The sequence below is a fragment of the Ovis aries genome, chromosome 3 (genome assembly GCF_016772045.2).
Source record: "Ovis aries strain OAR_USU_Benz2616 breed Rambouillet chromosome 3, ARS-UI_Ramb_v3.0, whole genome shotgun sequence".
Taxonomy (NCBI): Eukaryota; Metazoa; Chordata; class Mammalia; order Artiodactyla; family Bovidae; genus Ovis; species Ovis aries.
The window spans coordinates 3,158,167-3,170,736 of record NC_056056.1 but is presented as its reverse complement, the minus strand read 5'-3'; the positions used below and the strand labels follow the sequence as shown (position 1 = coordinate 3,170,736).

At 62.2% G+C, this 12,570-nt stretch overlaps 1 protein-coding gene across 6 annotated transcripts in view; it reads right to left on the bottom strand.

The window, feature by feature from the left end:
- The window catches only part of CCDC187 (coiled-coil domain containing 187), a 53,116-nt gene extending 43,357 nt beyond the window's left edge, over positions 1–9,759 (bottom strand). For 5 of the 6 annotated variants that reach the window (XR_006059060.2, XM_042245464.2, XM_042245465.2 and 2 more), the window contains exons 1-3: positions 8,897–9,194; positions 1,164–1,669; positions 296–388 (exon numbers count right to left, since the gene is read on the bottom strand). Coding sequence is in view for 5 of the 6 variants with exons in the window: in XM_042245464.2 (XP_042101398.1) it covers positions 296–388; positions 1,164–1,669; positions 8,897–9,183 (886 nt within the window). In the remaining variant the exon portion in view is untranslated. Of the gene's footprint in view, positions 1–295; positions 389–1,163; positions 1,670–8,896; positions 9,195–9,650 lie in introns of those variants that run through there. The other variant, XM_042245468.2, reaches the window with a different exon arrangement.
- Positions 9,760–12,570: the final 2,811 nt, after the last annotated feature.

Here is a 12,570-nt window from a genome sequence, read left to right as displayed (position 1 = left end):
TGTGCTTTGAGCCCCAGCCTGCCCTGCAGAGACCATCTGGATTCCTTCCCTGGTGACTGGAAAGCGGGCTCCAGAGAATGGTGGGCTGAGAGCAAATCCCTGCTTGGCCCCTTCACAGCTGGGGTCCTCTCTGACCCTCAGTATCTCGGTGAGTGGGGAGGTAACAGAGCCAATCCCACAGAGTGAGAGGGAGGCTGCCTGGAGACTGCTGGCTCCACAACCATGCTGCCCACACCTGGTCTGAGTGTCCAGGGGGGTTGGGGGTGCTGGGATGGCTGGCCATAGGGCCACTCACCTGAGACTTGGTGCTGGGAGATCCTGGAGGCCTCACGCCCCTGGCCAGGGGTTGCCTTCTCTTCAGCTCCACTTTCAGTTCCACTCAGGATGCCTGAAGTGAAAGTAAAAGTGAGTCACTCATTCACATCTGACTCTTTGAGACCCCGTGGACTGTAGAGTCCATGTCCAAGGCCTTGGCTTCCCTGGTGGCTTAGCTGGTAAAGAATCCACCTGCAATGCGAAAGACGTGGGTTCAATCCCTGGGTTGGAAAGATGCCCTGGAGGAGGGCATGGCAACCCACTCCAGTACTGTTGCCGGGAGAATTCCTATGGACAGAGGAGCCTGGAGGGCTGCAGCCTATGGGGTCACAAAGAGTCAGACACGACTGAGCGACTAAGCACGGCACAGACAGGATGCCTGAGGCTGGTGCAGCAGGAGAAGGGGCATCGTGAGGACCGGGAGCCCATGAGGAAATGTCCAAGGAAAGGTCCTCCTTCGGCCGCCGCTCAAAAGCCCCTGCTCTGAGGGCGCAGTCTCCTCTCGGGGGCCTTCTGCAGGCCTTCCTCCCGTCCACGCCCCTCACACACCCTCCAGCCTCCCCATATCTGCCTTGCACCCCCCCTCCCCGTTGTTTCCACCAGGTGGTCTCCATGTCCTGGATGAGTCAATGGTTCCTCGTGCTTAAACCCAGCCCGCACGCAGCCCCGGGAGGGCTCTATCTCCACTCAGCTTCCCAGGCTCTGAGACCCTCCAGGGCTGTGGGGCGCACTGCCCCAGCCTCCCAGGGGGCCACCAGCCCAGGCGGGGCCTGGCCTGTGGCGGCCCAGTCTCGTCAGTTTCTCCCCCTCCCTGCCTGTCCCTCTCTGGGGAGAGCTGCCCCACTGACCTGGGTAGGCCGGGGCTGGTAGGGGGTTTGAAGGCTTTCGGGCCTTCCTCCGGGGTGCTGGTGTGAAAGCTTTGTAGAGGTGTGAGGCACTGGAGGGTGTCGAAGTGCCCAGCGAGGCGCAGCTTGCCTGCCGCTGGGCTTGGGCCCGGATCTTGTCCCTCAGCTGCTCCAGCCGGGGGTTGCTCTCTCTCGGCTGCCGCGGTGGCCTTGGCACCTGGGGGGCCCTCTCGGTCCAAGTCCTGTGGGGAGGGGTGCACGACTCGTGGCCCCCCGAGGAGCCAGAGAGGCGGCCCGACGACACGGAGCTGTCCCCATCCTTGGCCTCCTCGTCGGTCAACCACATGGGGATGCTGCAGGCCTGCCTCTGGCGGTCAGGCTCCTCAGTGTAGTCGGACCAGGCTGCGGGGGGAGATCCCTGCAGGGCACCTGCCTGCCGGCGGGGCTCGGGCCACCTCACAGCTGCCGTGGCGTCATCTTCGGCCTCCAGCGGGCAGAGCCTGTCTTCCCTTGGGGGAGAGAGGCAGACAGAACCTGTCAGGCGCAGACACGTGGAGGTGCGGAGCCACCCGTCTCCATGTCCCCCGCCCCACACACTGTCTCCAGGACTCCGTTCTCCTGTCTCAGACTGAGAAAGGGATGAAAGGTGGAAGTGAACTCGCTCAGTCGTGTCCAACTCTCTGCGACCCCATGGACTGTAGATGGAAAATCCGTCTGTGGGATTTTCCAGGCAAGAGTACTGGAGTGGGTTGCCATTCTCAACCCTGGGATCGAACCCAGGTTTCCCGCACTGTGGGCAGACACTTTACCATCTAAGCCACCAGGGGTTAGGTCCCTGGAGAAAGGGATGAGGGGCCAATAAAACGCAGCCCCCTCGGTGGGCGGCAGTGCAGCGATGTTCTGACTTGGATCCCAACCACACCCCTTTCAGGCGGGCACCACCGTCAGCCCAATTTACAGACTCAGGGAGACGGCACACAGAAGCACCCTGGCCCTTGACCCCGCTCCCCACACCACCTCAGCTGCCCTCCAAGAAGGCGTGGCCACCTCCCTGACAGCACCTCAACACCCGCGAGCTGACATGCGCACCTAAGTTGGCACAAACACGGCCCGGACTTGGCACTGGCCCTCCGGAACGCCCAACCCCCTGGGGCCCCGAGGGAGACGGGGTGCTGCCTCTGGCTCTCTTTGAGGTGGGGCAGGATTATGTTCCCCCAGCAAGCGGGCAGCATCACCGTGACCGAGGCCGACATGGCAGCAGGGCTGGGAGCGAAGGTGGAGCCGGTGAGCCTCCGTCACCGCCTGCCCTGGGCCCAGATGGTGCCTTCACGGGGCAGCCCCGGGCCCACAGCCTCATGCTCGGCCACCTGGCGTCCTCCCCAGCTCAAGGTGAGCTGGCCGCTGCCTGGCTCCCGGTGCTGGCCTATCCTGGTCCCCTGGCCCATGCTGGAAATTCTCAGGACAGTCATGGAAACAGGGTGGGCACAGTGGGCTGCCAGGCCCTGGACTGGCAAAAGCCTGGGGTGGGAGGGCTTCCCACTGCACTGACCCTCAGTAGAGGGTAAGAATTCCGGGTGACCTCATGACAGCATAATAACCCCGTGTCACGCAGGAATAGCGAGCTGGGCCTGCAGCTCTTGCTGGGCCCCCAGGCAGCACGCCCACCCCAGTCCTCCTAGGGCTCCGGGGCCAGCGGCTGCTGTACGTGGTAAGTTGGCCTGGGCTGGGGTCAGGCTCAGCCTGGGCCAGAGTGGGGACGATGTGAGGGGCTAGGGCTGGGCAGGGGCAGGCATGGGCTCAGCCACATGCTGGTATTGGGCTCAAGGGTCAGCTCAGGGTTGGGGTCAGCATGAGGGTCTGGGCACAGGAAAGGAGCCAGCCCAGGGCACGTTGCCAGCAGCTGGACGAGGGGCTGAGAGCTCTGGTCCTGATATTTCGGCTTCTGCGAACTGGTCCAGGGAAGCGGGCCTGGCATCCCGCTCTCCGGCACAGGCTCAGCACATCCCTTTGACCACAGAAACGGTCTCTGCGGAGGCTTGAGTGTCCCCACCTGGCCGCCTCCAGCGGGCTTCCCGTCACCTGCTTGACGAGCCCAGCGGGGCGGCACAGTGGGGAGGACGTGGGCTCTGCAGTCCGCTGGCCCTGGGCTCGGCATGGTCCCCCAGGAGGAGAGCTGGTTCATTCCAGCTCCGCCCCAGCCAGCAGGGTAACCTTGGGCGACCAGGGACCCCACCCCTGCCCTGGGTATTGTGAGCTCTGGTGAGTTCACCCCTGCAGAAGAGCCCTGCAGAGTGGCCAGCACTCACCAGCGGTCCGTCCGGGAATGGCTGAGGGGCTACAATATTTATCAGCGTTAGCAGCAGCCCTGAAGGTACTCCTTCTAGAATGGTCCCTGAGACAGTTGGGGGCTCTGCATCAAAAGACCCCCAGACTCCCTAATCCCAGGCAGGCATGGAGAATGGAGAGCGTCCTAGAGGTTCTCTCTAAGGGACCCCCCCTGGGGAGCCAGGGACGCTTGGAGGCACTGCCCTCTGGGCAGGACGCAGGGCGGGGCTCTGGTCACCGGGACACAGCCCCAGCTCGCGCTGCCAGTAGGCACGGGAGTGGCCCGGGATGGACCCTGCCTGGTGTCCCGCTCTACCCCGACTCAACCTCCCCTGCCGTTGGCACCGGGTTGGGGCAGGTACAGAGCTGCCCGGACCCCAGATCCAGCCTCCGGCCCTGGGGTCCTCAAGCACACTGGTGGCCCAGAAAGACGGCATCTCTCTACAGCCAGGTTCCCTAGCCGGCAGCCCCATGGGGTCAGCTCGGCCCTGTGCCCCTGGCCTGGAGTCCCACCCTGCCCAGGCTGGCCCGCTCCACTGGGGACGTCGCCTGGTGAAGCTGAAATAGGTTCAGGATGTTTGCAAGTGGCTGGGGCCCCAGGACACTGACCCGGGTCTGCACAGGACAGCAGGCCCTTCCAGGAGGGCTGCAGGCCGTGGTGTGTCTTGGCACGGTGCCCGACATGCAGGAGGGGCGGAAGGTCTTAGGACATGGCTGCAAGTTCGGGTGGTTGGGGGACACCATCAGGAATGACCACAGTGTCCCGCACACAGCCCCTGGAGCCTGGACAGCTGAGAGGACCCCCCAGACTGCTCCATCCTCATTTCCAAAGAGCCCCCCCACCTCCGGCAAATCCCCCTGTGACCTTGGTGAGAATGAAAGCCCTTCCCGGCCTCCCTTCGCTCTGGCCGCAGGATCACACACCAGAGCAGAGGCCTGGCCCCAGGCCTCTGAACGACTTCCCTCCGCCAGGCCCTCAGGCTTCCCCATCAGTTGGGGTCCTTGGGGCGGCGGGCGTCCTCCCAGCATCCTCCGGACTCCCAGCCCCCTCCGGAGGGCAGAGAGAAAGGGTCACTCTGAGGGGAAGTGGAAGGAGCCCCAACACGAGAAGTTTCTCCTAACATGAGCCGGGTGACCCTTTGTTCTCAGCAGGGACTAAGCTGCCCCCATTGGTCAGCGGAGACCTACTTCTCCAGGAAGAAGCTGGGCCATAAGCACGGCGGGGCAGTCACTTCAAACCCTCCGTGTGCACGCTACATGCGTGGGCGTGCTCAGTCGCGTCCGACTCCGTGAGACCCCACAGGCTGCAGCCCGCCAGATTCCTCCGTCCCCGGGATTCTCCAGGCAGGAACACGGGAGTGGGTTGCCACTTCCTTCCCCGGGGGAATCTTCTCCACCCAGGGATCGAACTTCCTGCACCTCCTGCTTCGCAGGCAGTCTTTACTTCTCGAGCCACCGGGGCTACTGGCGATAAAAGCACAATCCTGGACATGAATGCGGGGCGCACTTGGAGTCAAACCCAGTGGCTTCTGTAGCCCTATGAGCTCTGACAAGCCCCGAGCGGGTTCCCTCTCCTCCTGCCCACCCAGCTGTGGAGCCCCTTCCAGATACAGCCCCTCACCCGGGGAGTCAGGCCGCTCCCTGCCCAGGGCCCCCTGCTCTTGCCATCCCTGCACACCACACTGTCCATTCCCACAGGGGTGGCCCCCGGGCTCTGCGCTGGGCTGCAGCTGGATGGCCACCAGCGGCAGTGTCGGGTCTCCCTGGGGTCACATTGTGCGTGGCTCCAAGAAGGCTGCTGGGCAGAGGTGGTGGTGGGGGGCAGACAGCTGCCCTCCCCCCGGCAGGCGTGCCTGCAGCATCTCAGCTGAGCCCCTCCAGCGGGTGTGGGGCCCACAGCCCGGCCTCCTAAACACTCTCCGCCTCCTGCCGGCCTGATGCACTCTCTCAGAGGAAGATCCCTCCAGCTCCCAGGCCCCCTTGTGTCTGCTTCCCCTCCCCTGGGCCGGGGACGACTACAGGGTGGGTGACCTGAATGCAGATGTAGATGGCTGCGGGAGCCCCTAGCCCAGACGGGCCCTGTGTGGAGGCATGGGGGTCCCATTTCAGCTGTCCCACTGAGGGTCCCTTGAGGGGAGCCCCACTCTGGTGGCTCAGACAAGCCGGGCAGGAGTCTCTACGGCCTGCCGCTCCCCTGGAGCTGGGAGAGACAGCACCTATGGGTCCCCAGGGCCACGCTGAGTCTGATCAGAGCTGGGTGGGCTCACGAAGAACGGGGTTCTTGGCTGGGAGGTGCTGGTGCAAAGAGCAAGCCCATTGTCCCCGGGTCCCCTTGCCTGGCTCCTGGGGGTGCTGTGGTGGGACCCTGACTCCAGGCTCGCCAGGTACCCTCTGGTGACCTCGGATAGGGCGTTCAGTTTGCTCATCAGGAAAGGGGCACAACAGCAACTTCATTCGGTGGGGGTCTCATGAGTGTCAGAAGACACCTGGCACTCAGTGCCCGCCCCAGGCCTGGCACCCACTGAGAAATGAGAGCTGGACGCCTCTGTCTGCACTTGGGCCAGCCCAGGCCCCCTGCCGTGCCCGACCCCTGCAGCCAGGCCAGAAAGCGGTGCCCCGCCCTAGCAGCTGGTTTCGTCCCTTGCTGCCACCAGGGGCTGTCCCTGGCCGGGGTCATTGCCCCTGCAGCCCGCTGTAGTGTGAGAAGCGGCCCCACCGGCTGGCAGAGGGCGGGCAGGTGCTGTCTCCTGGAAGCCAGCCTGGCTCTGCTCCAAACAGCTGCACTGTTTACTGTCCCCGCCGTGTCGCCAGGACTGCCGGCCCGAGCAAGCCCGAGCAGGCTGTGGCCTGCGGCCCACCACGCCCACAGCCCCCGGGGCCCCAGGCAGAGACCCCAGAGGAGGTGCAGCAGCGGTAGCAGAGGACCCGGCCCTGCACATCGCCACGGCACCCGACATGGCCTGCCGGCCCAGCCCTGCGGACGAGGCCCTGAGAGGCTCCACAGAAGCAGGCTGGGGGGCTGAGGGCCAAGGGGCCAAGAGGCTGCAGGGGGCCGGCCCGAGGCTGAGCCCGGCCCCGGGCCCAGCGGGAAGTGACCTGCAGACAGCCTGCCCTGAGGCTCAGAGACACTTGTGTCCCCTCGGACAAACACCATACCCACGGACGGACACACAGCACACACACAGCCACACACCACACACAGGCACACACACACCATAGACACACAACACACACACCTCACATACAGACACACACCACATACCACACACAATACACATACCTCACACACAGACACACAGCACACACTTCATATACAGACAACACACACAGACACACAGCACACACCACACACATCTCACATACAGACAACACACACAGACACACAGCACACAGCACACACATCTCACATAGACACACACCACATACCACACACAATACACATACCTCACACACAGACACACAGCACAGACACACAACACACACACTTCATATACAGACAACACACACAGACACACAGCACACACCACACACATCTCACACAGACACACACCACACACCACATACATGGACACACAACACACACACCTCACATACAGACACACACCACACACCACACACATCTCACACAGACACACGCCACATACCACACACAATACACATACCTCACACACAGACACACACCACAGACACACAACACACACACTTCATATACAGACAACACACACAGACACAGAGCACACACATGGACACACAACACACACACCTCACATACAGACACACGACACACACCTCACACACAGACAACACACACACACCTCACACAGACACACACCACACACAGACACACAACACACACATCTCACACACAGACAACACACACATCTCACACAGACACACACCTCACACAGAGACACACAGCACACACAGCACACACCACACACATCTCACACAGACACACACCACACACCACACACAATACACATACCTCACACACAGACACACAACACACACACCTCACATACAGACAACACACAGACACACACCACACACCACACACATCTCACACAGACACACAGGCACACACCACACACATCTCACACAGACACACACCACACACCACATACATGGACACACAACACACACCTCCCATACAGACAAACAACACACACCTCACATACAGACACACAACACACACCTCACAGACAACACACACACCTCATACAGACACACACCACACACAGACAACACACACACCTCACACACACACAGGCACACACCACACACATCTCACACAGACACACACCACACACCACATACATGGACACACAACACACACACCTCCCATACAGACAAACAACACACACCTCACATACAGACACACAACACACACCTCACACACAGACAACACACACACCTCATACAGACACACACCACACACAGACAACACACACACCTCACACACACACAGGCACACACCACACACATCTCACACAGACACACAGGCACACACCACACACATCTCACACAGACACACACCACACACCACATACATGGACACACAACACACACACCTCCCATACAGACAAACAACACACACCTCACATACAGACACACAATACACACCTCACACACAGACAACACACACACCTCACACAGACACACACCACACACAGACAACACACACACCTCATACAGACACACACCTCATACACAGACACACAACACACACATCTCACACACAGACAACACACACACCTCACACAGACACACACCACACACACACAATACACACACCTTACATACAGACACACAACACACAACACACATATGGACGCACAACACATATATCTCACACACAGACACATCACACACAGACAGACAATACACACACCTCAATACAGACACATAATACATACACCTCACAGATACACAGCACACACCATAACACCCCACATGGACACACCACACACACACACACCAAACACACACAAGGGACACAGACACACACAAGCAACATAACACACAGACAACACACTATACATACATAGACACACCACACAACCATACACAGACACACAACAGACACACAACACACCCTGCGTGGCACACACACGACCCGCACAGGCCCAGTGTGCCCCCAGGTGAGCTGGCGTTGTCACCTTGCCCACAGCCGCACAGCCCAGAGGCGTGCCCTGAGACCACCTCCCTCCCAGACTAGGAGCACCAGCGACGCCAGACAGGAGTCTGTGCACGCGACATGCCGGCCTGGCTCCGGCCTCGGCGGGGCCGCAGCACGCAGACCCCTCCTGGGGGCAGGCAGAGGAGGGAGGCTGGTCTGCACTGGGCCCAGCCCAGGAAGAAGGGCCTGGGGAGGCCGGGCGGGGCTCAGGAAGAGCCCCCCAAGGACTCACCTGCTGGAAGGCTGGGGGGGCACCGGGCAGCGGCCGTGGCCCGGAGGCGGGCAGCAAGCGGAGCGCGGGGACCAGGGCTCCCTGGCCTCTGGGCCCTCGGGAGGCCGGGCGCCAGGCTGGGAGGGAAGCCGCCCTGATGTTGCCAGAGAAACCCTGGCGTCCGTCTGATACTGGGACTCCTCCTCTAGGCGCAGAGCCTGGGGACCTGTGCCAGGCGCCAGGGGCCTCACCTGGGCCAGCGCCCTGCCTGGGCAGAGGCAGGCAGGCCTGCAGGACAGCCTCCCCATGGCCCGGAACTGCCCAAGCCCCGCCTCCGTGGCTGCGGGCCCATCCAGCCCGCTGTCTCCCTCCTCCCCAGAGCCCCCACCCCCCACGCAGAGCTCTGGGAGCAGGGGCCCTGGAGGTGGACGGGTGCCCTCCCTTCCGATCTAGGACACCAGGTGTGGGTCCCCGGGCAGCTTACGCCTCCAGGCCTGGAGACCAGGGGGGTGGGGGGAGGGGAGGTCCCAACACACCACACTCACCGCCCTCAAAGCCCCTCACGGCCTTGGGGTCACCATGGCAGCCCCGCTGGAATGGCGGGAGGTGGTGGGGGTTGCTGGGTACCTGTACCAGATGGACCCACGGGCAGATGGGTCTTGGGGTCTGGGTGGCTGGGCTGGGATCTGACGCTTTCCTGTGGCCTTCATGCTGGTTTTCCAACTAGGGGCGCTGGTGAGTGGAGGGGGAGGTGTGTCCATCCCCCCATCCATACCCTGTCTAGTTCCAGTCGAGGGCCTGTGGGTGCAGGATGGTGCCCAAGGGTCCTGGGGGCTGCCCGGTGAACGTCCACGTCTCCCTGCGGACAACTTGGCTGGCTATGTGGCAGTGCCAGCAGGTGGCGCCCTCTCCCATCATAGTGGGGGTAACAGGGGTAGGGGGGGTCCCACAGGGCTTTGCTGTTCCTGCCACACCCCACCCCCACAGATATGTTTCTCCCCACCCAGAAAACTCTAGAAAACAGTCTTTTGCCAAGAAAGCCTCTTGGTGTTCGGGAAAGTTGGATTTAGAGGACAGGAACTTGCAGCAGTCTGGCCTCTTACAAACTCAGGGGCATGCGTGCCCCCTTGCCGTCCCTGGAGGTGGCATACGGGAGCCGCAGCCGCTCAGCCCCTGAGCAGAGCGGGACACTGAGGAAGACCAGCTCTGACTGGAGCTGGACCCTCCAGGAAAGACCGCCCTGGAGGTGGCCGTGTCCCTGGGCCGCAGGGTCCAAAGGGGCTGACCCCGCGGTCGGTGGGTGTGGAGCGAGAGCCCTGCAGCCGTGCCTGGGCCTCCTCGGGCCCCAGGAGCCCAGCCCCAGAAGACGGATGGGCTCAGGTGTATCCATGCAGGTGGGCTCTGTCCATCAGTGTCAGAGAGACAGGGAGAAGCCACCTGGCCCCAGGGCTGGACCCTGGGGCTGGAGCCTGCGGGGAGCCAAAGTTCCTCCTTCAGAGTTTCTGGAACATTCCCCCCGAACCCAAGTTAAGCAAAGAGACCCCGACACTACCTGGGGGGGGTTGGCGGGGGGCAGACCGCTGTCCAGACTCTGCCCCCGGGCTTCTGGCCCCGCCTGGGGCTGCCCAGGCCAGTCGCTGCCCTGAGCGGCCACACCAGCCTGCGCAGAGCACCTCCCCTGGGGTTCTGAGATGCAGAGCTCAGATCACCACCAGTGGAAACAAATCACTTTTTTTCCCTTATTGAAAGGAAACGCTCCGGTTCCTATGCTGAGACAAGTCTCCCAGCCAGCAGGCCACCTCTTCAGTGTACGGATTCCAGGTCTGAGAACCGGCTCAGGGCCAAAACCCCTGCCAGCGACTGTGGCTTTTTTTTTTTTTTTTTTTTTAAATCAGGGCAGCCACCCTGGGCCTCTCTGTCATCTGTCTTCATCGGCTCTGACCTGTGAGCGGCCTTCCCCAGAGGCACCCGCAGTGAGTGTGGTGGGCAGGGGGATGACAGCCACCGTCAGGACGTCAGGACACAAGGCCGGGTCGACACTGATGCCCTCAGTCCCCCGTCAGGCCATTACCAGGGTGCTGCCCGAGGCCCAGCTGACAGTGGGCTTGCGGGGTCACAGATCCCCGTGATCAGCCCCCTCCTCAGTCTGTGGATGTAGAGCTGGACACCCCCACGTTGGATCCATGTACCGTGGGCTAGGAGCTATTGCTGTGATCGTGGTGGGAAGGTCAAGGGCATGAAAAGTCTCCCCTCTGCAGTCCAGAGAGTGAAACAAAACCAGCGTTGCCTCCTGGTGCCCTCCTGGAGGGTTTGAAGGATGCAGGCTGGTCCCTGTACCTCCATTTCATTCACTAGTCCAGTCCTTGATGAAATGCAGTGGACCCAGGATGCTGACCACAGTCTCCGGGGCAGGGTGACACGGCCCCAGGGACACAGGGCCCCGCGGCGCGGGGCGGTCTCCGTCCCCATCAGAGGCGGACGGCGTGGTCTACGTGGGAGGCACACAGCGCCCACTGCAGGCCTGCCCAGGGCTGTCTGTCTCCTCTTCCCTGAGCCACACGCGTCACATCCACCTGTCCTCTCGGGGGTGCGATGATGCCGGGCTGGCTGATCAGACCCCAGGCAACACGCACACCCTAGAGGTGGGCCTCGGGCAGAAGGGGATACGACACCCAGGACTTGGGAAGACCACAAGACCGTGAATGTCCCAGAGGTCCAGGGAAGGGCGGCGTTCCCGGGCGTGCCCTCGAAACCCAGGCCCAGTGTTACATCTCACACTTCCTGCCGCCACCCTCTCGGCTTCTGGAGAAAGCAGGGCACACCTCCAGGGAGGCACTCTGGTCCTTTCCCAGGTGGTGCGAAGGCCGCTGGCCTGGAGGGCGGTCCAGAACGGGAAAGGGGCCCCAGCTGGCGGGCTGGTGTTGCCCGAGTCCACGATGGGCAACGGTTGTGGGGTGGGGACGCAGCCAGGAGGAGAGCCATGGCCCAACCCGGGGCTCAGCACGCTGACATGCCGCTGGAGGAGGGGCTCCACCAGCCTGGGCCCGAAGGTCTGCGTCCTCCCCGTGGCCCTGGGTGCTGTGTCTGGATAAGGAAGGAACTGAGGTTAAGCGAGGTCATGGGGAAGCAGTGGCTGGTCCTACAGGATCCAGCGTCCTTACAAGAGGAGACCCCAGGGCTCCCACTCTCTCCTTGCCCCCATGCGCACACCCAGAGGAAAGGTCGCGCGAGGATACAGCCAGAGGGTCCTCACCGCGAGCCAAGCCTGCCTGGGCCTCGATCTGAGACTCTGTGATGTTTCGTTACACGGCTCGGGCTGACTAAGAGACACGCTTACTGGGCCCTGACACAGACGCCGGGCCAGGCTCCAAGCCCTCAGGAGCCGGGCCCAGTGCGCCCACCCAGGCAGGCCCAAGAGGGCTTTTTTCTTTTAACATTTACTTTGGGTTTTGGCTGTGCTCAGCCTTCATCCCTGCAGAGGCTTTCTCTAGTAGCAGCAAGCAGGGGCTACTCTTGGCCCAGTCCTTTGGCCACCTGATGTGAGAGCCGACTCACTGGAAAAGACCCTGATGCCGGGAAAGATTGTGGGTGGGAGGAGAAGGGGACGGCAGAGGGTGAGATGGTGGGGTGGCATCACCGACTCGATGGACTCAGTGAGTCTGAGCAAGCTGGGGAGATGGTAAAGGACGGCATGC